This window comes from Arachis stenosperma, chromosome 4 (genome assembly GCF_014773155.1).
Source record: "Arachis stenosperma cultivar V10309 chromosome 4, arast.V10309.gnm1.PFL2, whole genome shotgun sequence".
NCBI lineage: Eukaryota > Viridiplantae > Streptophyta > Magnoliopsida > Fabales > Fabaceae > Arachis > Arachis stenosperma.
Window position 1 is genome coordinate 81,888,185 of NC_080380.1, and position 22,773 is coordinate 81,910,957.

The 22,773-nt window shown below is 36.8% G+C and overlaps 1 protein-coding gene across 4 annotated transcripts; it reads right to left on the reverse strand.

Annotated features, from left to right (window-relative positions):
- Positions 1 to 17,556: 17,556 nt before the first annotated feature.
- On the reverse strand, positions 17,557 to 22,326 carry LOC130973806 (uncharacterized). Of its 4 annotated transcripts, none has more exons than XR_009084300.1 (7): positions 21,744 to 22,326; positions 20,817 to 20,914; positions 19,387 to 19,467; positions 19,015 to 19,085; positions 18,330 to 18,551; positions 18,071 to 18,148; positions 17,557 to 17,904 (listed from the first exon to the last, which is right to left on the reverse strand). XR_009084300.1 is itself a non-coding variant. In XM_057898472.1 (7 exons), exons 1-5 carry the CDS (start codon positions 21,871 to 21,873, stop codon positions 19,035 to 19,037), a joined length of 396 nt encoding a protein of 131 aa, XP_057754455.1. In that variant the 5' UTR covers positions 21,874 to 22,326; the 3' UTR covers positions 17,557 to 17,904; positions 18,071 to 18,551; positions 19,015 to 19,034. The 4 variants fall into 4 exon arrangements, 2 of the variants coding, with proteins under 2 accessions (XP_057754455.1, XP_057754456.1); XR_009084301.1 differs by adding an exon at positions 20,192 to 20,391 and having other exon boundaries at positions 18,071 to 18,551; XM_057898472.1 differs by adding an exon at positions 21,560 to 21,595 and having other exon boundaries at positions 18,071 to 18,551.
- Positions 22,327 to 22,773: the final 447 nt, after the last annotated feature.

A 22,773-nucleotide genomic window follows, 5' to 3' on the forward strand; every position in this document is an offset into this window, starting at 1 on the left:
AAGGGTGATGCCTCCAGACGATTAGCCGTGCAGTGACAGCGCATAGGACCATTTTCCCGAGAGGATTAAAAGTGGCCGTTGATGATGGTGATGCCCTACATACAGCTTGCCATGGAAAGGAGTAAGAAGGATTGGATGAAAGCAATAAGAAAGTAGAGATTCGAAAGGATTCTAGCATTTCCACACGCCTATCTGAAATTCCCACTATTGATTTACATAAGTATTTCTATCCCTTTTTATTTTCTATTTATTATTAATTTTCGAAACCCATAACCATTTAATCTGCCTAACTGAGATTTACAAGGTGACCATAGCTTGCTTCATACCAACAATCTCTGTGGGATCGACCCTTACTCACGTAAGGTATTACTTGGATGACCCAGTACACTTGCTGGTTAAGTTGAACGGAGTTGTGGAAAGAAAGTGCTGAGTTAATTTTTATGCACATGCCAAAGAGCCATTATTGTTGATCACAATTTCGTCCACCAAGTTTTTGGCGCCGTTGCCGGGGATTGTTCGAGTTTGGACAACTGACGGTTCATCTTGTTGCTCAGATTAGGTAATTTTCTTTTCAAAAACTTTTTCAAAATTTTTCTTTTCTTTTTCATTTTTCCCAAAATATTTTCGAAAAAAAAAATAATAAAAATCCAAAAAAAAAATCATAAAATCATAAAAACCAAAAATATTTTGTGTTTCTTGTTTGAGTCTTGAGTCAATTTTTAAGTTTGGTGTCAATTGCTTGCTTTAAAAATTTTCTTGCATTTTTCGAAAAATTCATGCACTCATAGTGTTCTTCATGATCTTCAAGTTGTTCTTGGTAAATCCTCTTGCTTGATCTTGATGTTTTCTTGTTTTGTGTTGTTTGTTGTTTTTCATATGCATTTTTCGTTTGTTAGAGTCCATGTATTAAAGATTTCTAAGTTTAGTGTCTTGCATGTTTTCTTTGCATTAAAAATTTTTCAAAATTGTGTTCTTGATGTTCATCATGATCTTCAAAGTGTTCTTGGTGTTCATCTTGACATTCATAGTGTTCTTGCATGCATTCTTTGTTTTGATCCATAAAAAAAAAGAGAAAAACACAAAAATGACGTTTTTAATTTTTTCTCTCTCATAATTAAAAATTCAAAAATAAAAAATATATCTTTTCCTTTTTTCTCTCCAAATTTTTGAAATTTTGGGTTGACTTGGTCAAAAATGTTCAAAATTAGTTGTTTTTTACAAGTCAAGTCAAAATTTCAATTTTAAAAATCTTATCTTTTCAAAATCTTTTTCAAAAATGATATCTTTTTCATTTTTTTTCTATTTTTCGAAAAAAATTCAAAAATCTTTTTTTATCTTTATATCAAATTTTCGAAAATCTACTAACAATTAATGTGATTGATTCAAAAAATTTGAAGTTTGTTACTTTCTTGTTAAGAAAGGTTCAATCTTTAAGTTCTAGAATCTTATCTTTTAGTTTCTTGTTAGTAATTAATTTTAAAACTAAATCTTTTTCAAAGATATTTTATCTTATCTTTTATATCTTATCTTTTTCAAAATTTTATCTTTTTCAAAATTTGATTTTAAAATATCTTATCTAACTTCTTATTTTCTTATCTTTTAAAAATTTGATTTTAAAATCTTTTTCAACTAACTAATTAACTTTTTGTTTGTTTCTTATCTTTTTCAAAACCACCTAACTACTTTTCCCTCTTCAATTTTCAAAAATATCTCACCCTTTTTCAAAACTCTTTTTAATTAATTAGTTTTAATTTAAATTTAGTCTTGTTTCTTATCTCTAATTTTCGAAAATTTCTAACCCTTTCTAAAAATTATTTTCGAAGTTTCTATCTCTTCTCTCTTATTCTATTTAATTATTTATTTACTAACACTTCTCTTCATCTCTCTTCACCTAAATATCCGAACCCACTCTTCTTCATTCTTCTCCCCTTTCTTCTTCTACTAACACAAGGGAATCTCTATACTGTGACATAGAGGATTCCTCTTCTTTTCTTGTTTTCTTCTCTTTCATATGAGCAGGAACAGGGAAAAAGGCACTCTTGTTGAAATTGATCCTGAACCTGAAAGGACTCTGAAAAGGAAACTAAGAGAAACTAAATTACAACAATTCAGAAACAACCTTTCAGAAATTTTCGAACAAGAGAAGGAGATGGCAGCCGAAAATAATAATAATGCAAGGAGAATGCTTGGTGACTTCATAAAGCCAACGTCCAAATTTGATGGAAGAAGCATCTCCATTCCTGCCATTGGAGCCAATAATTTTGAGCTTAAGCCTCAACTAGTTGCCTTAATGCAACAAAACTGCAAGTTTTATGGACTTCCATCTGAAGATCCTTATCAGTTTTTAACTGAGTACTTGCAGATCTGTGAGACTGTAAAGACGAATGGAGTTGATCCTGAAGTCTACAGACTCATGCTTTTCCCTTTTGCTGTAAGAGACAGAGCTAGAATATGGTTGGATTCACAACCTAAGGATAGCCTGGACTCCTGGGATAAGCTGGTCACAGCCTTCTTGGATAAATTTTTTCCTCCTCAAAAGCTGAGTAAGCTGAGAGTGGATGTTCAAACCTTCAAACAAAAAGATGGTAAATCCCTCTATGAAGCTTGGGAAAGATACAAGCAGCTGACCAAAAGATGTCCATCTGACATGTTTTCAGAATGGACCATATTAGATATATTCTATTATGGTCTATCTGAATTTTCAAAAATGTCATTGGACCATTCTGCAGGTGGATCTATTCACCTAAAGAAAACTGAAGAGGCTCAAGAACTCATTGACATGGTTGCAAACAACCAATTCATGTACACTTCTGAGAGGAATTTCGTGAATAATGGGATACCTTAGAAGAAAGGAGTTCTTGAAATTGATACTCTGAATGCCATATTGGCTCAGAACAAAGTGTTGACTCAACAGGTCAACATGATCTCTCAAAATCTGAATGGATGGCAACATGCATCCAACAGTACTAAAGAGGCGGCTTCTGAAGAAGTTTATGATCCTGAGAACCCTGCCATGGCAGAGGTTAATTACATGGGTGAACCTTATGGAAACACCTATAACTCATCATGGAGAAATCATCCAAATTTCTCATGGAAGGATCAACAAAAGCCTCAACAAGGCTTTAACAATGGTGGACGCAATAGGCTGAGCAATAGTAAGCCTTTTCCATCATCTTCTCAGCAACAGACAGAGAATTCTGAACAAAACACTTCTAATTTAGCCAATCTAGTCTCTGATCTGTCAAAGGCCACTTTCAGTTTCATGAGTGAAACAAGATCCTCCATCAAAAATCTGGAGGCACAAGTGGGCCAGCTGAGTAAGAAAGTCATTGAAACTCCTCCCAGTATTCTTCCAAGCAATACAGAAGAGAATCCAAAAGGAGAGTGCAAGGCCATTGATATAATCAATATGGCCGAATACACAAGGGAGGAGGAGGACGAAAATCCTAGTGAGGAAGACCTCCTGGGACGTCCCTCAAGTAAGAAGGAGTTTTCTATTAAGGATCCAAGGGAATCTGAGGCTCATATAGAGACCATAGAGATTCCATTAAATCTCCTTCTGCCATTCATGAGCTCTGAAGACTATTCTTCCTCTGAAGAGGATGAAGATGTGACTGGAGAGCAAGTTGCTCAATATTTAGGAGCTATCATGAAGCTGAATGCCAAGTTGTTTGGTAATGAGACTTGGGAAAGTGAACCTCCTTTGCTCATTAGTGAACTGGATACCTGGATTCAGCAAATTTTACCTCAAAAGAGACAAGATCCTGGCAAGTTCTTAATACCTTGTACCATAAGCACAATGACCTTTGAAAAAGCTCTATGTGATCTGGGGTCAGGGATAAATCTTATGCCACTCTCTGTAATGGAGAAGTTGGGGATCATTGAGGTACAACCTGCCTTGTTCTCATTACAATTGGTAGACAAGTCATTGATACAAGCTTATGGAATAGTAGAGGACGTGTTAGTAAAGGTTGAAGGCCTTTACATCCCTGCTGATTTCATAATCTTAGACACTAGGAAGGAAGAGAATGAATGCATCATCCTTGGAAGACCTTTCCTAGCTACAGCAGGAGCTGTGATAGATGTTAACAGAGGTGAATTAGTCCTTCAATTGAATGGGGACTACCTTGTATTTAAGGCACATGGCCATCCCTTTGTGACAAAAGAGAGTAAGCATGAAGAGCTTCTCTCAGTTCAGAGTCAAGAAGAGCCCCCACAGTCAAACTCTAAGTTTGGTGTTGGGAGGCCACAACCAAACTCTAAGTTTGGTGTTAAGACCCCATATCCAAACTCTAAGTTTGGTGTTGGGACTATACAACATTGACCTGATCACCTTGTGGCTCCATGAGAGCCACTGTCAAGCTATTGACATTAAAGAAGCGCTTGTTGGGAGGCAACCCAATTTTATTTATCTAATTTTTATTTTATTTTATTTTATTTTGTGTTTTATTAGGTACATGATCATGTGGAGTCACGAAAAAAATATAAAAATTAAAAACAGAATCAAAAACAGCAGAAGAAAAATCACACCCTGGAGGAAGCACAGACTGGCGTTCAACGCCAGTAAGAAGCATCTGGCTGGCGTTCAACGCCAGAACAGAGCATGAATCTGGCGCTAAACGCCAAAAACAAGCAGCATTCTGGCGTTTGAACGCCAGGAATGTGCCTAGAGGAAAATCTGGCACTGAACGCCAGTAACAAGCATGAAACTGGCGTTCAACGCCAGAAACATGCTACATGTGGGCGTTGAACGCCCAGAATGTGCATCACTCGGCGTTTAAATGCCAGAATGGTGTGCAATGGCATTTTACATGCCTATTTGGTGCAGGGATGGAATTCCTTGACACCTCAGGATCTGTGGACCCCACAAGATCACCTCAGGATCTGTGGACCCCACAGGATCACCTCAGGATCTGTGGACCCCACAGGATCCCCACCTACTATATTCCCACCTTACCTCCTAATCCTATTTTACTCTTCCCCATGTCACACTATGATGTGCGGAAAACAATCTGACACAAAACTCACCGGCAAGTGCATCGGGTCGCATCAAGTAATAAAACTCACGGGAGTGAGGTCGATCCCACAAGGATTGAAGGATTGAGCAACTTTAGTTTAGTGGTTGAATTAGTCAAGCAAACAAGTGTTGATTGTGTAAAATTGTGTTGACAGGAATTAAATTGCATAGAATGTAAAGGGGAGTGGGTGATTTGCAGGAAATTAAAGGGAACAAAAAGAAAAATAGCTGAAACTTAAAGTGCAAGTAATGTAAATTGCAGAAACTTAAAGTGCAAGAAATATAAATGACTTGAAAAATAAAAGGGAAGTGGGATGTGGGAATTGCAGAAATTAGATAAGGAAAGTAAAATTAAACAAGCAGAAGAGTAGATGATAGATTCAATTCAACCAGATTTCAGATTTAAAGAGGAAAAATAAGCTTGATGCATCAATTAAACAAGGAAATTAAAATGGAAATTAATAGATCTCAGGACCCAAGAGACTAGATAGCCAAGTCTAGATCTCACTGCCTTCCTAGATCCAAGTCCAAGGAGCAATGGCAAAATTAAAGAAGAGAGTAATATAGAAATGTAAATCCAAGTTCAATTTTCAGAAATGCAGTAAGAAAAACAGAGAGATCTCAAGGTGAGATTGAGACAGAATTTCCTCAATTCTTCAACACCCAAGACTCAAGTAAAGCTTTGCAGAAAAGAAAACAATAAAACCCAGAGGAAGAGAATTCAATTCTCCTCCCAGAAACTCTCTAAAATGCAAAGTAAGCTCTCAAAACTACTCAACAAAACTCCCAATTGAAAAGCTCCCTAAAAACTTAAATTCTAGTCTATTTATACACTCTCTTCTAATGATCTTCAAGCCTTGAATTGGGCCTTAGCCTTGATGGAATTGGGTTGAATCAGGCCTCTGTTGCTTGCTCTTGGTGTTGGGAAGAAATCAATTCTTGAACCGGGCCATGTAGCTTTCACGTTTGAGCCAACGTTTGAGGCAAACGTTGACTCAAACGTGCCATGTGTGAAATTATGCAGCAGGCCTCTTTTTGCTGTCATCCACGTTTGGCTCAACGTTTGAGGTCAAACGTGAGCTCAAACGTGGATCTTCCTAAGCTCTCTTTTTGGCCAACGTTTGGCCCAACGTTTGAGGCAAACGTTGGCGCAAACGTGGCTCATCTCAACCATCAATCAGGGGTGCTTTGCCATGCTCTTTCTTGCCAAAATGTAGCCAACGTTTGACCTCACGTTTGAGGCAAACGTTGGCTCAAACGTTGCCGTGGCCAGACCTCCAATTTCCTTCAATTTGGCGCCAACGTTTGACCTCACGTTTGAGGCAAACGTTGCCTTCCCCTGCTTCTATTCTTAGCCAACGTTTGCCTCAACGTTTGAGGCAAACGTTGGCGCAAATGTTGCTTCTCCCAGGGGCTTGTTCTCAGCCAACGTTTGCCTCAATGTTTGAGGTCAAACGTTGGCGCAAACGTTGGCTTCTTCCAGAGCATTCTTCATCTTCTTTTCACGTTTGAGTTAACGTTTTCCTCAAATGTTGGCTCAAACGTAAATCTCTCTTTCCAAGCCCCTTCTTGCAGCCTCCTTCCAAGCTTTGTTTCACCTATCATCAATCAATCAAAAACACCAAAGCTATGCTTCAAATCATGAGATTGTTTCTCTTCCATAATATATGACAATTATAGCATAAAATCTCATGAAAATGCATCATTTTATACATGATTGATTGAGTCAAAGATAACATGAATTTCAACCAAATTGGCTTACCTATGGCTTAAGAAAGTGCATAAAACTAAATGAAAACAAAGAAAAAGACTAGTAAAACTAGGCTAAGATGACTTGTCATCACAACACCAAACTTAAAACTTGCTTGTCCCCAAGCAAGAAAAGACTTTAAGCTCATGAGTACTGTCAGAATAGAAAATAGTGAAGAATGACAGAATGACATGTAATGTTCTGTGAGTGAAGTGATTAATTGACAGTGGAGTGAACTCTGAATCATATGTTTATGCAAGGGCTTCAGTGTTTATTAGTCCCTACATATTGGAAGTCTTAGGTCTTAGGAATTTCACCCAAATGATATTTTGGAGATCTCTTTATAGATAATCACCTTGAAGCAGCTTATGATTTCTGTGTTTTGGCCTCGACTCTAAGTGTCATGTCTTAAAGCGGCTTTTTAGATAAGCTTTCAATCAATACTCTTAAACCAGTTGGTTTTAAGGTATTAGGTGTTAAAGCACCCCTGAGGATTTACTTGCTCAAGCCTCTTTCTTTGACACAATTCGACCACAAGCATTTACTAGGATACTAACTCTTTGAGTTTTCTTCTTTCCTGCCTAGTAATTGATGCTCAGAGCCTTGGGCCATGTTCTCTCTTTTTTTTTTGCTGCTTCTTGGCTCAAGAGATGTTTGAGAATCTCCACAATACTTCTTTGAACTCTATTTCCTGCCTATGAGCTCCCATGCAGGTTTTCACAAACATGCAACCTCAATACACATTCTTACAACCAGAACCACCACTTCCCTTAATCTTTTGCTTACCTCACGATAAATTTTTGATTCCTCAATCCTTCTCTTCAAAGAAATGTTTTCTATTCGTATTTTTCCAAACCATGGGTGCAAGCAAAATTATAAGTATATAGTGCTATGATATACCAAACATCTTAGTTATTGACTACAAGGAAATTATACTAAACAGGGATACAATATCACTTTCAATCATAACAGTTTTGAATATAAGACAGTCACTTAACAATACAACCTGTTGGAGTTTACTTGCTTCACTCTTTCTCAGCACCATTGTTGATCTTTGCATCCCTCTTTGTTTCTTTGGTTGATGGTGCTTAATCCTTCCTTAGAATTAAGTGACTGCATACAATAATCTTTGAAAGTTGCTTGTTCCCCAAGCACTTGAAAAATGGTTAGCATGTATGAATTATTTGTGGGCTTTTGAACTTACTTTGGTGTGAGAACACCAAACTTAGTACCTTGCCAATAGTTCTCATGCATCAAATTGACCATATATCGAACTCTTTTTCTTTGCTAAAGGCAATAAGACTAAAAACTAGAAAATAGACATTGGTTAAGTAGTTTCTCTGATTGCTTAAAGCTAGCAACCCTTTATGCAGAAGGTGAGAATGTGTTTTTAAATGAGATTTTTGGTGGAACACCAAACTTAGCATTCTTCATTCTCCCTTTGTTTTGGTGTGCAACACCAAACTTAGCTCCTTGCAATATAGATAAAGCTACTTAGCCTTTTTATTGAAATAGCTACGGAAAGAAAACTACCTCAGGTTGGGTTGCCTCCCAACAAGCGCTTCTTTATTGTCACTAGCTTGACATCTTGTTCTTTGATCATGGAGGCTGAAAATCATAATGCCTCGGTTTTTCTCTTCTTACTGTGAACTTTCTTCCAGTCTCTTCTTTGATGATCTCTAGGTGTTCATGTGGAAGGATCCAGTTCACAGTATAGTACTCAGATAATTGTGGAGGCACCTTCATTGGTTGGGTGTTTAATATCACTTTATCACTTGGTGAGAAACTCTCAGTGGGGATTTTCTGAATCCCAGCATTTCTCCCCTCTATCTCTTGCCTCTTTTCTTAACCTCCAAAATGTTTCAGGATCAAAAGGTGTGGATTCATCGCTCTTTCCTCCTATCACAAAATCAGAAACACAAACAAAACCAGAAACTAAAACAGAGCACTCTGTAACTTGAGTGCAGTGAGAATTAGTATAGACAAAGTCTCAAACAGTTAGTGTGCAAGTTAGAAATAAAAGAAACAGAAAAGAAAAAGTGCTTGATCTAAATCACCACCTCACTTAATCATTGTCAATCTATTCAATCCCCGGCAACAGCGCCAAAAACTTGATGTGAAGAAAACGATCCGACACAAAACTCACCGGCAAGTGCACCGGGTCGCATCAAGTAATAAAATTCACGGGAGTGAGGTCGATCCCACAAGGATTGAAGGATTGAGCAACTTTAGTTTAGTGGTTGAATTAGTCAAGCAAACAAGTGTTGATTGTGTAAAATTGTGTTGACAGGAATTAAATTGCATAGAATGTAAAGGGGAGTGGGTGATTTGCAGGAAATTAAAGGGAACAAAAAGAAAAAGAGCTGAATCTTAAAGTGCAAGTAATGTAAATTGCAGAAACTTAAAGTGCAAGAAATATAAATGACTTGAAAAATAAAAGGGAAGTGGGATGTGGGAATTGCAGAAATTAGATAAGGAAAGTAAAATTAAACAAGCAGAAGAGTAGATGATAGATTCAATTCAACCAGATTTCAGATTTAAAGAGGAAAAATAAGCTTGATGCATCAATTAAACAAGGAAATTAAAATGGAAATTAATAGATCTCAGGACCCAAGAGACTAGATAGCCAAGTCTAGATCTCACTGCCTTCTTAGATCCAAGTCCAAGGAGCAATTGCAAAATTAAAGAAGAGAGTAATATAGAAATGTAAATCCAAGTTCAATTTTCAGAAATGCAGTAAGAAAAACAGAGAGATCTCAAGGTGAGATTGAGACAGAATTTCCTCAATTCTTCAACACCCAAGACTCAAGTAAAGCTTTACAGAAAAGAAAACAATAAAACCCAGAGGAAGAGAATTCAATTCTCCTCCCAGAAACTCTCTAAAATGCAAAGTAAGCTCTCAAAACTACTCAACAAAACTCCCAATTGAAAAGCTCCCTAAAAACTTAAATTCTAATCTATTTATACACTCTCTTCTAATGATCTTCAAGCCTTGAATTGGGCCTTGGCTTTGATGGAATTGGGTTGAATCAGGCCTCTGTTGCTTGCTCTTGGTGTTGGGAAGAAATCAATTCTTGAACCGGGCCATGTAGCTTTCACGTTTGAGCCAACGTTTGAGGCAAACGTTGACTCAAACGTGCCATGTGTGGAATTATGCAGCAGGCCTCTTTTTGCTGTCATCCACGTTTGGCTCAATGTTTGAGGTCAAACGTGAGCTCAAACGTGGATCTTCCCAAGCTCTCTTTTTGGCCAATGTTTGGCCCAACGTTTGAGGCAAACGTTGGCGCAAACGTGGCTCATCTCAACCATAAATCAGGGGTGCTTTGCCATGCTCTTTCTTGCCAAAATGTAGCCAACGTTTGACCTCACGTTTGAGGCAAACGTTGGCTCAAACGTTGCCGTGGCCAGAGCTCCAATTTCCTTCAATTTGGCGCCAACGTTTGACCTCACGTTTGAGGCAAACGTTGGCGCAAACGTTGCCTTCCCCTGCTTCTATTCTTAGCCAATGTTTGCCTCAATGTTTGAGGCAAACGTTGGCACAAACGTTGCTTCTCCCAGGGGCTTGTTCTCAGCCAACGTTTGCCTCAACGTTTGAGGTCAAACGTTGGCGCAAACGTTGGCTTCTTCCAGGGCATTCTTCATCTTCTTTTCACGTTTGAGTTAACGTTTTCCTCAAACGTTGGCTCAAACGTAAATCTCTCTTTCCAAGCCCCTTCTTGCAACCTCCTTCCAAGCTTTGTTTCACCTATCATCAATCAATCAAAAATATCAAAGCTGTGCTTCAAATCATGAGATTGTTTCTCTTCCATAATATATGACAATTATAGCATAAAATCTCATGAAAATGCATCATTTTATACATGATTGATTGAGTCAAAGATAACATGAATTTCAACCCAATTGGCTTACCTATGGCTTAAGAAAGTGCATAAAACTAAATGAAAACAAAGAAAAAGACTAGTAAAACTAGGCTAAGATGACTTGTCATCACACTTCCCAAAAACCCTTCACCAATCACCTCAATCTCTCTTCCCAATCACTTATTCACCACTCACATCCATCCACTCTTCCCCATAAACCCCACCTACCTTCAAAATTCAAAAACATTTTCCCACCCAATCCCACCCTAAATGGCCGAGCCTACCCTCTCCCTTCTCCCTATATATACCCTTCCATTCTACTTCATTTTCACACAACACTACCCCCTCTACTATACCTTGGCCGAATCCATCTCCCCTCACTCTCCTCCATTTTTTTCTTCTTCTTCTTCTTCTTCTCTTCTTTCTTCTCTTGCTCGAGGGCGAGCAATATTTTAAGTTTGGTGTGGTAAAAGCATAAGCTTTTTGTTTTTCCATTACCATCAATGGCACCTAAGGCCGGAGAATCCTCTAGAAAAGGAAAAGGGAAGACAAAAGCTTCTACCTCCGAGTCATGGGAGATGGAAAGATTCATCTCCAAAAGCCATCAAGCCCACTTCTATGATGTTGTGGCAAAGAAGAAGGTGATCCCTGAGGTCCCTTTCAAGCTCAAGAAAAATGAGTATCCGAAGATCCGACATGAGATCCGAAGGAGAGGTTGGGAAGTCCTAACCAACCCCATGCAACAAGTCGGAATCTTAATGGTTCAAGAGTTCTATGCCAATGCATGGATCACTAGGAACCATGATTAAAGTATGAACCCGAGTCCAAAGAATTATCTTACAATGGTTCGGGGGAAATACTTAGATTTTAGTCCGGAGAATGTGAGGTTGGCGTTCCACTTGCCCATGATGCAAGGAGATGAACGCCCCTACACTAGAAGTGTCAACTTTAATCAAAGGTTGGACCAAGTCCTTATGGACATATGTGTGGAAGGAGCTCAATGGAAGAGAGACTCCAAAGGCAAGCCAGTCCAACTAAGAAGACTGGACCTCAAGCCTGTGGCTAGAGGATGGTTGGAGTTCATTCAACGCTCCATCATTCCCACTAGCAACCGATCTGAAGTTATTATGGATCGGGCCATCATGATTCATAGCATCATGATTGGAGAGGAAGTAGAAGTTCATGAAGTCATCTCCAATGAATTCTACAAAATAGCCGAAAAACCCTCCACCATGGCAAGGCTAGCTTTTGCTCACCTTATTTGCCATCTATGTTACTCAGCTGGAGTTATCATAGAAGGAGACATCTCCATTGAAGAGGATAAGCCCATCACCAAGAAGAGGATGGAGCAAGCAAGAGAGACCCCCCACGGTTCTCAAGAAATGCATAAGGAAGCTCATCATCAAGAAATCCCTGAGATGCCTCAAGGGATGCACTTTCCTCCCAACAACTATTGGGAACAACTCAACACTTCCTTAGAAGATTTGAGCCACAATGTGGAACAATTAAGGGTGGAACATCATGAGCACTCCATCATTCTCCAAGAAATAAGAGAAGATCAAAGGGCAACGAGGGAGGAGCAACAAAGGCAAGGAAGAGACATAGAAGAGCTTAAGGACATTGTTGGTCCTTCAAGAAGAAGACGCCACTAAGGTGGATTCATTCCTTGTTCTTATTTTTTTGTTTTTCGGTTTCTATGTTATGTTTATCTATGTTTTGTGTCTCTACTTCATGATCATTAGTATGTAGTAACCATGTCTTAAAGCTATAAATAAAATCCATTAATCCTTCACCTCTCTTAAATGAAATATGCTTTAATTCAAAAGAACAAGAAGTACATGAATTTCGAATTTATCCTTGAATTTAATTTAATTATATTAATGTGGTGACAATACTTTTGTTTTCTGAATGAATGCTTGAACAGTGCATATTTTTTATCTTGTTGTTTATGAATGTTAAAATTGTTGGCTCTTGAAAGAATGATGACCAAAGAGAAATGTTATTGATGATCTGAAAGATCATGGAATTGATTCTTGAAGCAAGAAAAAGCAATGAAAAGTAAAAAGCTTGCGAAAAAAAATGGCGAAAAAAATAGAAAGAAAAAGAAAAAGCAAGTAGAAAAAGACAATAGCCCTTAAAACCAAAAGGCAAGGGTAAAAGGATCCAAGGCTTTGAGCATTAATGGATTGGAGGGCCCAAGGAAATAAAATCCAGGCCTAAGCGGCTAAATCAAGCTGTCCCTAACCATGTGCTTGTGTCATGAAGGTCCAAGTGAAAAGCTTGAGACTGAGTGGTTAAAGTCGTGATCCAAAGCAAAAAGAGTGTGCTTAAGAGCTCTGGACATCTCTAACCGGGGACTTTAGCAAAGCTAAGTCACAATCTGAAAAGGTTCACCCAGTTATGTGTCTGTGGCATTTATGTATCTGGTGGTAATACTAGAAAACAAAGTTCTTAGGGCCACAGCCAAGACTCATAAGTAGCTGTATTCAAGAATCAACATGCTTAACTAGGAAAGTGAGATGCCAAAACTGTTCAGAAGCAAAAAGCTACAAGTCCCGCTCATCTAATTATAATTAATATTCATTGATATTCTGGAATTTATAGTATATTCTCTTCTTTTTATCCTAATTGATTTTCAGTTGCTTGGGGACAAGCAACAATTTAAGTTTGGTGTTGTGATGAGCGGATAATTTATACGCTTTTTGGCATTGTTTTTAGGTAGTTTTTAGTAAGTTCAAGCTACTTTTAGGGATGTTTTCATTGGTTTTTATGTTAAATTCACATTTCTGGACTTTACTATGAGTTTGTGTGTTTTTCTGTAATTTCAGGTAATTTCTGGCTGAAATTGAGGGACTTGAGCAAAACTCTGAAAAAGGCTGACAAAAGGACTGCTGATGCTGTTGGAATCTGACCTCCCTGCACTCAAAATAGATTTTCTGGAGCTACAGAACTCCAAATGGCGCGCTCTCAACGGCGTTGGAAAGTAGACATCCAGAGCTTTCCAGAAATGTATAATAGTTCATACTTTATTCGGAAATTGACGACGTAAATTGGCGTTGAACGCCAAGTACATGCTGCTGTCTGGAGTTAAACGCCAGAAACACGTCATGATCTGAAGTTGAACGCCCAAAACACGTTATAACTTGGAGTTCAACTCCAAGAAAAGCCTCAGCTCGTGGATAGATCAAGCTCAGCCCAAACATACACCAAGTGGGCCCCAGAAGTGGATTTATGCATCAATTACTTACTCATGTAAACCCTAGTAGCTAGTCTAGTATAAATAGGATAATTTACTATTGTATTAGACATCTTTTGACAGTTTAATTTTTTGACTGTTTAGTCTTTGATCATTCGGTCTTTTGATCATTCAGGGGGCTGGCCATTCGGCCATGCCTGAACCTTTCACTTATGTATTTTCAACGGTGGAGTTTCTGCACACCATAGATTAAGGGTTTGGAGCTCTGCTGTACCTCAAGTTTCAATACAATTACTATTACTTTTTATTCAATTCTCTTTTATTCTTATTCCAAGATATACGTTGCACTTCAACTTGATGAATGTGATGATCCGTGACACTCATCATCATTCTTACCTATGAACGCGCGTGACTGACAACCACTTCCTTCTACCTTAGGCCGGGCGCATATCTCTTAGATTCCCCAACAGAATCTTCGTGGTATAAGCTAGATAGATGGCGACATTCATGGGGATCCGGAAAGTCTAACCTTGTATGTGGTATTCCGAGTAGGATCCCGGGAATCCGAAAAGTCTAACCTTGTCTGTGGTATTCCGAGTAGGATTCCGGTATTGAATGACTGTGACGAGCTTCAAACTCCTGAAGGCTGGGCGTTAATGACAAACGCAAAAGAATCAAGGGATTCTACTCCAACCTGATTGAGAACCGACAGATGATTAGCCGTGCTGTGACAGAGCATTTGGACCATTTTCACTGAGAGGATGGGACGTAGCCATCAACAAGGGTGATGCCTCCAGATGATTAGCCGTGCAGTGACAGCGCATAGGAGCATTTTCCCGACAGGATTAAAAGTAGCCGTTGATGATGGTGATGCCCTACATACAGCTTACCATGGAAAGGAGTAAGAAGGATTGGATGAAAGCAATAAGAAAGTAGAGATTCGAAAGGATTCTAGCATCTCCACACGCCTATCTGAAATTCCCACTATTGATTTACATAAGTATTTCTATCCCTTTTTATTTTCTATTTATTATTAATTTTCGAAACCCATAACCATTTAATCTGCCTAACTGAGATTTACAAGGTGACCATAGCTTGCTTCATACCAACAATCTCTGTGGGATCGACCCTTACTCACGTAAGGTATTACTTGGATGACCCAGTACACTTGCTGGTTAAGTTGAACGGAGTTGTGTCCACACATAGCCAAGAGCCATAATAATGATTCCATACAATAACAAAGAGTACTACATTGATGTGATCACAATTTCGTCCACCAAAAACCCATTCCCTCATAATGATTCACACAGCCCACATGCAACCACCAATTCACTTTATCTAAACTTAATGGATTTGTTGAATATAAAGAAAATAAAAAAAATAAAAATAAATTTATGAAATTTTAATATTGCATTCAATGGGTCTACTTTCAATATAATTATTTGAGTGCTTCATAAAATTTGACATCAAACATAAATAACAGAACATGATTCTGAATACAGAAAACAGTATATAAACTCAATGGATTTGTTGAATATACACAAAGTAAAAAATTAAAAATAGATTCATCAGTTTTCAATATAGGATTTAATCGGTCTACTTTGGATATAATTAAATGAAGCACACAAATTCATGACAATCAACTCTACTTTTATGCAAGAGGTGAAATATACAACACTTTTTTGTATAACCAAAAAAGAATTGAAATGCAATTGAGTTGACTAACAAAAGGTTTCATCAATATAATTATTTAAGTGCTTCATAAAATTTGACATCAAACATAAATAAGAGAATTTTGATTCTGAATGTAGAAAAAATTATAAATTGCTACATTCAGCCCAAACAATTCAAAGGGATTAGTGAATGAGAATGGAAATTGGAATACAAAAGTTAAATAGGAGAGAATGAAATCGGGAATGCAAAACTTGAATAGGAGAAGCTGGGTCTATAAACTGACTTTGCTGAAAAAAATCTGTCAATCACATCACCATGGAGAAAGTAGATTAGGTAGAAACCCCATACCTAGACAATGATTCACAAAACCAAACTCATGATCCATAAATATAAGAAAAGGTAAGTAAGAAAATAATCTTTATTATCATTATAAAATCCCAAAAATTGATGAAATACACAAACCAAATGCAACAAACAATTCAACAGGTAGCAAAAGGAGAAATGATAATCACATCAAATTCTAAATAACGAAATGAAGAAGATGAAACAGATTCATAGACCATACTCAAAATTAACAGCAACTGCCAAAGAATGTAACCAAGAACATGAACCCAGAAACAAACTAAGTCACAGACAATTTGCAAATTAGGAATTTTACAAACCCTAGATAATAAGATTTGGGTTAACCGTCGAACAGATACCAAACGATCACAATTTGCAAAATTAGGAATTTCACAAACCCCAGACAATAAAATCTCGCTTAACCATCGAACAGATACCAAAAATGATCACAATTTGCACAATTATGAATTTCACAAACCCTAGACAATAAAATATGGGTTAACCATGGAACAGAAACCAAAATTGATCACAAGGATGTACACAATGAAGGAAAAGAAAAAGGATGAAGAGGAAAATAGGTTTGGATGCACCTGATTGATTGATCTGAGATCTTGAATTTGAGACTCTATTTGGAAATGACTAACCTGGATGAACGGCGACGAACTAAACTCCCAAGAAAACACAGCTCGTACACAAAATTTCATAGGGTAGAGAAAACAAAGTTAGGAGAAGAAAGCAAAGCTCCTAGGGTTCCAAGTAATCATTACCTGTTCAAACAAATCCATCAAGAAGGCAGGTTGTGTGAGCGATTCGGTGAAAGGGAAGGCAGGTTGCGTGAGCGAGAAGGTGAAAGGGAAAACTGACGGCAGAATGACAGAGGAGCACATGCACCCCCAAAGATGAGAAGCCACGCTGGAGGAGATGCCACGGTGGAGGAGAGCCTCCACCTGGGACTGGAGCCGGCCTGGAATGCGGGGAGGTCTCCAGCTCGGAGATGAAACTACGGCTATCTATTGTTTAATGATTAATGTTTGAGTCCTTGTTTACCAAAAGTTCATCTTCATTTCCTTCCTTCCTTGAACTTAAATATTTTGATTTTAAATTTTTATATGTTTATTCATTATTTATATTTTTATTTTAATATTAAATCAATATTTCAATTACACAATTAGAAAATTGCTTAATACAGACATATTTACAGATAAATTTGGTCTTTATTACAGACGCATTTTTGGTTACCGACGGATTTTTTCCGTCGGTAATTTACCAATAGATTTTTACCAGTTACCGACAGATTTTTTCTCGGTAAATTCTCTCCTCCATTTCCCTGGAACATCGAACTTTCCAACGGATTTTTCGCCGGTAATTAAAGACAGATTTTCCTTCGGTAATTAGAGACAGATTTTCTGACGAATTTTCTGTCGGTAATAAGAGACATATTTTTCGACGAATTTTTCATCGGTAATTAGAGACAAATTTTTCGACGGATTTTTCATCTGTAATTGGAACCTTGGAAAACCATCCCAACTCTGAATACAGACAGAAAATCCGTCTGTAAATCCGTCAATAAGGTAAAATAGAATTTTTTTAAATTTTTCCATTGCAAAATAAACTTGATTTCATACAAAATAAATATAAATTCAATACAAATTTTTATCTAATTTTTATTCAAATATTTATAATATTTCAAAAAAGAAAAAAAAATAAATTCACCGTATTATCAAACTAAAAGAAAAGTGATATAAACAAGCAAGCCAATATAATTCAAAACATAAACAAAGTGTATTGATCATCAACTATAATTCTCAGTGTATTGTTCAACCATACTAAAACTATCAGCTATAGTCTTCAGTGTCATCGTCATCATAGTCCTTTAGTGCATTCCTGATATGTCGTGCTAGTGCCTGCATTATCTCCCATGTAACCAGCATCTCCTTCTCCTAACCAACTGATGGGTAAGGAGCTCCCAAGTGCAGTCTTTACAAGTTTTGCTTCATTGATAATTTCATTGAGGATTTCTGAGATACCAGAAACTACATCTTCACAGACAACAGATTCCTTGGGTCTAGTAGCCATATATCAAGCAAGCAACCCACATTAATATGTTTCAGATGCTAAGTTTCAAAACTAAACATGACAAAATTGATACATCAAAAGGGGAAACCTCCCTTTTATGCTTTGATTCTTTCAAATAAAATTTTTAGCACTTACGGAACATAATATTTTTATACCTTGAAAAGAGAGAGATGAAGCCTATGAATTGATGAAGTTAAACACTCCATGCTTTCCTTAAGCATTGCAATTTCAATCTTCATTGTGATGGACAAGACACATTACACATAAATAGACAGAAGTATGAAAACAATCACTATTGGTCATAGTGGTAGCTTCATATAAGTCAAATAGATTAGAGATATGATTAAATTACCTTCCAAAATCATTTATCGATGCAATAAATTCAGATTCAATGACTACCAATAAAACACTTACCTTGCAAAATCCATACTGGTGGATCTTTTATTAAGAAATTTTCCTTCATTATTTGGATTACTGTCGACTTCATTGCCGCTCTTATCAAGTGGGCCAATCCATCGACTTAGATATGTTCTCTTTAGTAAGTTTTTTAAACTTCCGTCTCTTTCATGAGTAATATGATTTCTTTCTCCAATGCTAACCATGGCTTTTCCGTGTTTAATCTCCTGATCCAGTTTCCTAGACAAGGATTATAGCATATTTGATAATCATGCAATATTTAAGGAAGAGAAACATCTCTTATTTCATAAAATAGAGAGGTTTAGACTCAGTTTTCTGATGGTACATGTTCGCATTATTTTGTCACCAGAAAACTAGCAAACTATTTTCTAGAATGTTTTTAAATTTTCACATGTTATTCAGTTGTGGCAATCAAATCAAGATCTAGAAAATATAATTGTTCAGAAAACAATTGAAAACAACACTGTGAAACAGCTTAATGCAGGTTTATCCTTCAAAATGACACAACACTTTTATAAAGATACCACTGTTTTCAATGAATGCCTTTCGGTTGATTAACAAAGACAAAGATGCTTCAAGGGGAAAATTTTCACTATGGAATAACAAAAATAAGCAGTAGCCGCTAATAATATAAAAATGAAAAAAATATGATCCCATAACCATCATATGAAAGCAATCATACTCTATCAGTAATTGATGCTCCTACTTTAGTTGTGCAAATTCCACAAGAGCTTTCACCTTTTCATGGGTAACCTGAATGAAAAAAAATAACAACCTTAAAGATTAGAAACCATATCTGGAAATAATATATAAAAGCAAGGATCCCTGCACATGTAACTCTTCAAATTATGAACCATTAATTCACAATTTGGAGGCACATGCATTATTGAAGAAAAAAAGTTACAAGATAATAATAGATGAAAAAAAATAAGGTATTAAACAAATATCGAGCTATCTTAAAACCTCAAGTCCTTTTCTAAACTCTGCTAGCATCAAAATCTACTAGCAACTAAATATTTCAAGTGTTCGAAGCAAAGAGGTGACTTATAATAACCTGCATCAAATTTTTCTGAAGTTCTTCAATCTTCTGTTGAAGCCCTACATTCATATTTCTCTCCAATAAATGTCTTTCCTCCTGTTTTGATAAGAGCAATAATGCAGTAACATGAATATAGCATAGTGAATATTAGAATGCTAAATTACCATATATCAAAAGCACATATATTTTTGTTAGTGAAAAACTATTAAAAACTAAATAAATGGATAATAAAAGAATATGACCAGATGGTGCAAAGACCTTTTCTTGTAAAGCAACTGCTAGAGCATCAAATCTAATAAAGGTCCTGACTAATTCATAAGAAGAAAAAACAATAACACATTGATATCATCAATAATAGTAATTAATTACAAACACAACACAAGTAGTAGGCATTACTCATTGCCAACTAATTACTAATTATGTAACTAAATAATTATATATTAAAAAAATATCTAATTCAATCCTACAAGAAAACGTGATAGCATGCAAATATTAATTAAAAGATACTCCAAAGCATACTACTAATATACTTAGAAATATTAGGGTCTAAATACTATTAATTGTTTCCTTCAATGCTGCAAGAGAAGAATGGTACAGTATTATTAGTATAGAATCATACAAGCAAGACTATAGGGAAAGAAAATCTAATTAAAATAAAAAAGGAAGGAGAAAGAGAGGAAGCATAGGGAAGAAGAAATAAACATATGGCATACATAGTATTCTCCTATATGTATTGATTAATGAGGGACTGAGGGAGCATAGGAAAAGAAAAGTGTTATTGCAGAATTATTTGTTCAACTCTAGACTTATTAATAATTACTTCTTCGCTTTTTCTCTGCTAAGCAATGCTGCAAACCCTTTCATACTGTGCCTGTAACTGTAAAGAAGCAAAGCTTCCTCCTCACTTTTTTTCACTAAAGACAAATAAGAACGATGAACATTCTCTATTTCTTCATCATCATGATGCAGCTGTCTTTGTGTTTGTGTTTCATCTAGTCCTCCAAGCTTCACTATGCAAATCTGTTAACAACTTAATTAAGATATATAATTACACATCAATGAGTACTCCTATATTTAAGTTATCTTATCACATGACTGGATCTTGTGTAGGATATATAAGAAAAAACATGCTGCTAAAGCATTGGATCAAGGACAATGTAAACTTATGAGAGATATGACATACTCAACAAGTGATTGAATCATAGAGAGTTTATATATAATTCAGTGACATAAGAAAGGAGGAAACATGCAACAATGGAACCAAGAAGCTGAGCAATCCAATAGAAGATTCCAGAAAGTAGTGTGATTTGGCCTCCAAGAGCCAAACCAAAAGTGCTAATAATGGTTGTTCTAATAATTCAGTTAACATAATTTGTAGCAACAACAAATGATTGCAAACATAGAGTCTTCAATTGCTCTGGTAAGTTCATGTGAAATAACATCACCTTTGCGAAGGTCGGTGTCATCAATGAAGGTAGTGATTCCCTTCCTTGTGAGGGTGGCATAGAGATGGCTAGTGAATCCAGAGCGAGTGTCTTCACCCCTGAAATTGAGGAACACATGATACTTGCATGATCTTGATCTTCATGCCATGTATATAGAAGAGTATTATGAGGAAAGAACAAAGATAACTACATGATGGGTTTGTATTTGAGTGAAGAGGGGGAAATAGTAGAAGCAGCTTAGGTAGGATGAAAAGAAGGGCTGGAGAATGAACTATGAAGTATTGACTTAAACAAAAATAACTCCTGCTCTCTCATCGAAACTTGTCGCCATCAGCGCTGCTCTGGTGAACACTAATATCTCTTCAGTCCCCCACTAGGCTTCCCTGACTTACCGCTCTACTGGTTCTACCGCCGCATCGCTTCCCTCGTTTCTACTCTGTTTCTATTTTTGTTGTGCTTAACTACTCATGCCTCATGGTTGTTCTTCTGAGTTACTTCTCTTATGTTCTAATATACATATTCATATTCACATTCACTAATATTTTAATATGTATATAATGTTATTCTCCTACATGGTGTGTATATACTGAAACTTTCAAGACGAGTTCACTGCTTAGTTTGATCACTTTCAAAGTCAGTTAGGTACATACGTAGTTCATTTTGATGAGTTCAAATAGTTTCTATAGACAAGAGATGAGAATAAAATTGTCACATTGATTATCTAAACGACTATTTTGACTCACTAAAAGTTTGCAGATCAAAATGGCTCACTCGTGTTCCTACACATGATTAAAAATTATGTTAACTTCAATTCTAAACATTACAACATCGCATTCAACATACTCAAATTCATTAACCTTAATTTCAAATTTATACACTCCAAAAAGATAGAGAATGAACTATGAAGTGTTGTTTAGTAGTGTTTACCTCTGAAAGCATTGATGAGAGCGAAGAAGCTCTGTTCAAGGGTATGGATGAAAGCACCTTCCTTCTTTGACAAGAAGAGCTTGATGCGACGGTAGCACTCAAGCATGGTTCGAACCTCATCTTTGTTCATGCGCTTGGTGATGACCTCATCCTGTGACAGAGGTGGAGGAGGAGGAGTAGGCGAACGAGCTACGGTTTGCGGAGATTATGGCGGCGGTGCTAGCAGCGGTGGTATGGCAGTGGGGATTCTGGGAGAGTGTTGTGCTTTCGCTTCTTCAATGGCTGCTCGGTGGACGCCCTTGGTTATTGTTAGTGCTACTGAATGAGTGATCGGTCGTGAAGGTAGAAAGAGTAAACACAGGAGAAGGTGAAAAGGATGGGGACGGAGGTGATGAAGACGGTGACGGAGAAATGCACATTAGGGTTCGAAAGGGAATGACGCGAGCAACACACATAGAAGAGCCAGGAAGGGGTGTGACGGGGTGATGAAAGTTCAGTGCAATGGAGGTTCGGTGCAACGACGGCGCAAGGCTGAGAAGCGCCACCGATAGAGCATTTGGAGGGGAGGGTGTGGAAGCGCAGGGAAGAGATATGTGAAATAAGGAGTAGTTCGTAACACCAAACTTTATTTTAATATTTTTGACGGAATATTTTAAATTACAAACAGATTTTTTTTCTTTAATAATTTAACAAAATGTAATATTTTTGTTTATTTAAATACAGACATATTTTCTGTCTGTAATTATTTTTCACGGAGAAAAATTAATTTTTCTAACAGAATTATCGACAGATTTTTTTCTGTCTATAATTTATATTAATTCATTTTTTTGTTTCCGACGAAAATTTTCTCGCAAAATTTGTCTATATTTCCGTAGGATAAAATTTGTCGGAAATATCCGTCTATAATAAATAGTTTTCTAGTAGTGTTAATATTTTCTTACAATTTATTGTTTAATCGTTATGTGCCTACCATCAATTAAAAAATTCAATTGCATTCCTTCCTTTTTTTATTTTACCTATTTTTGTATTT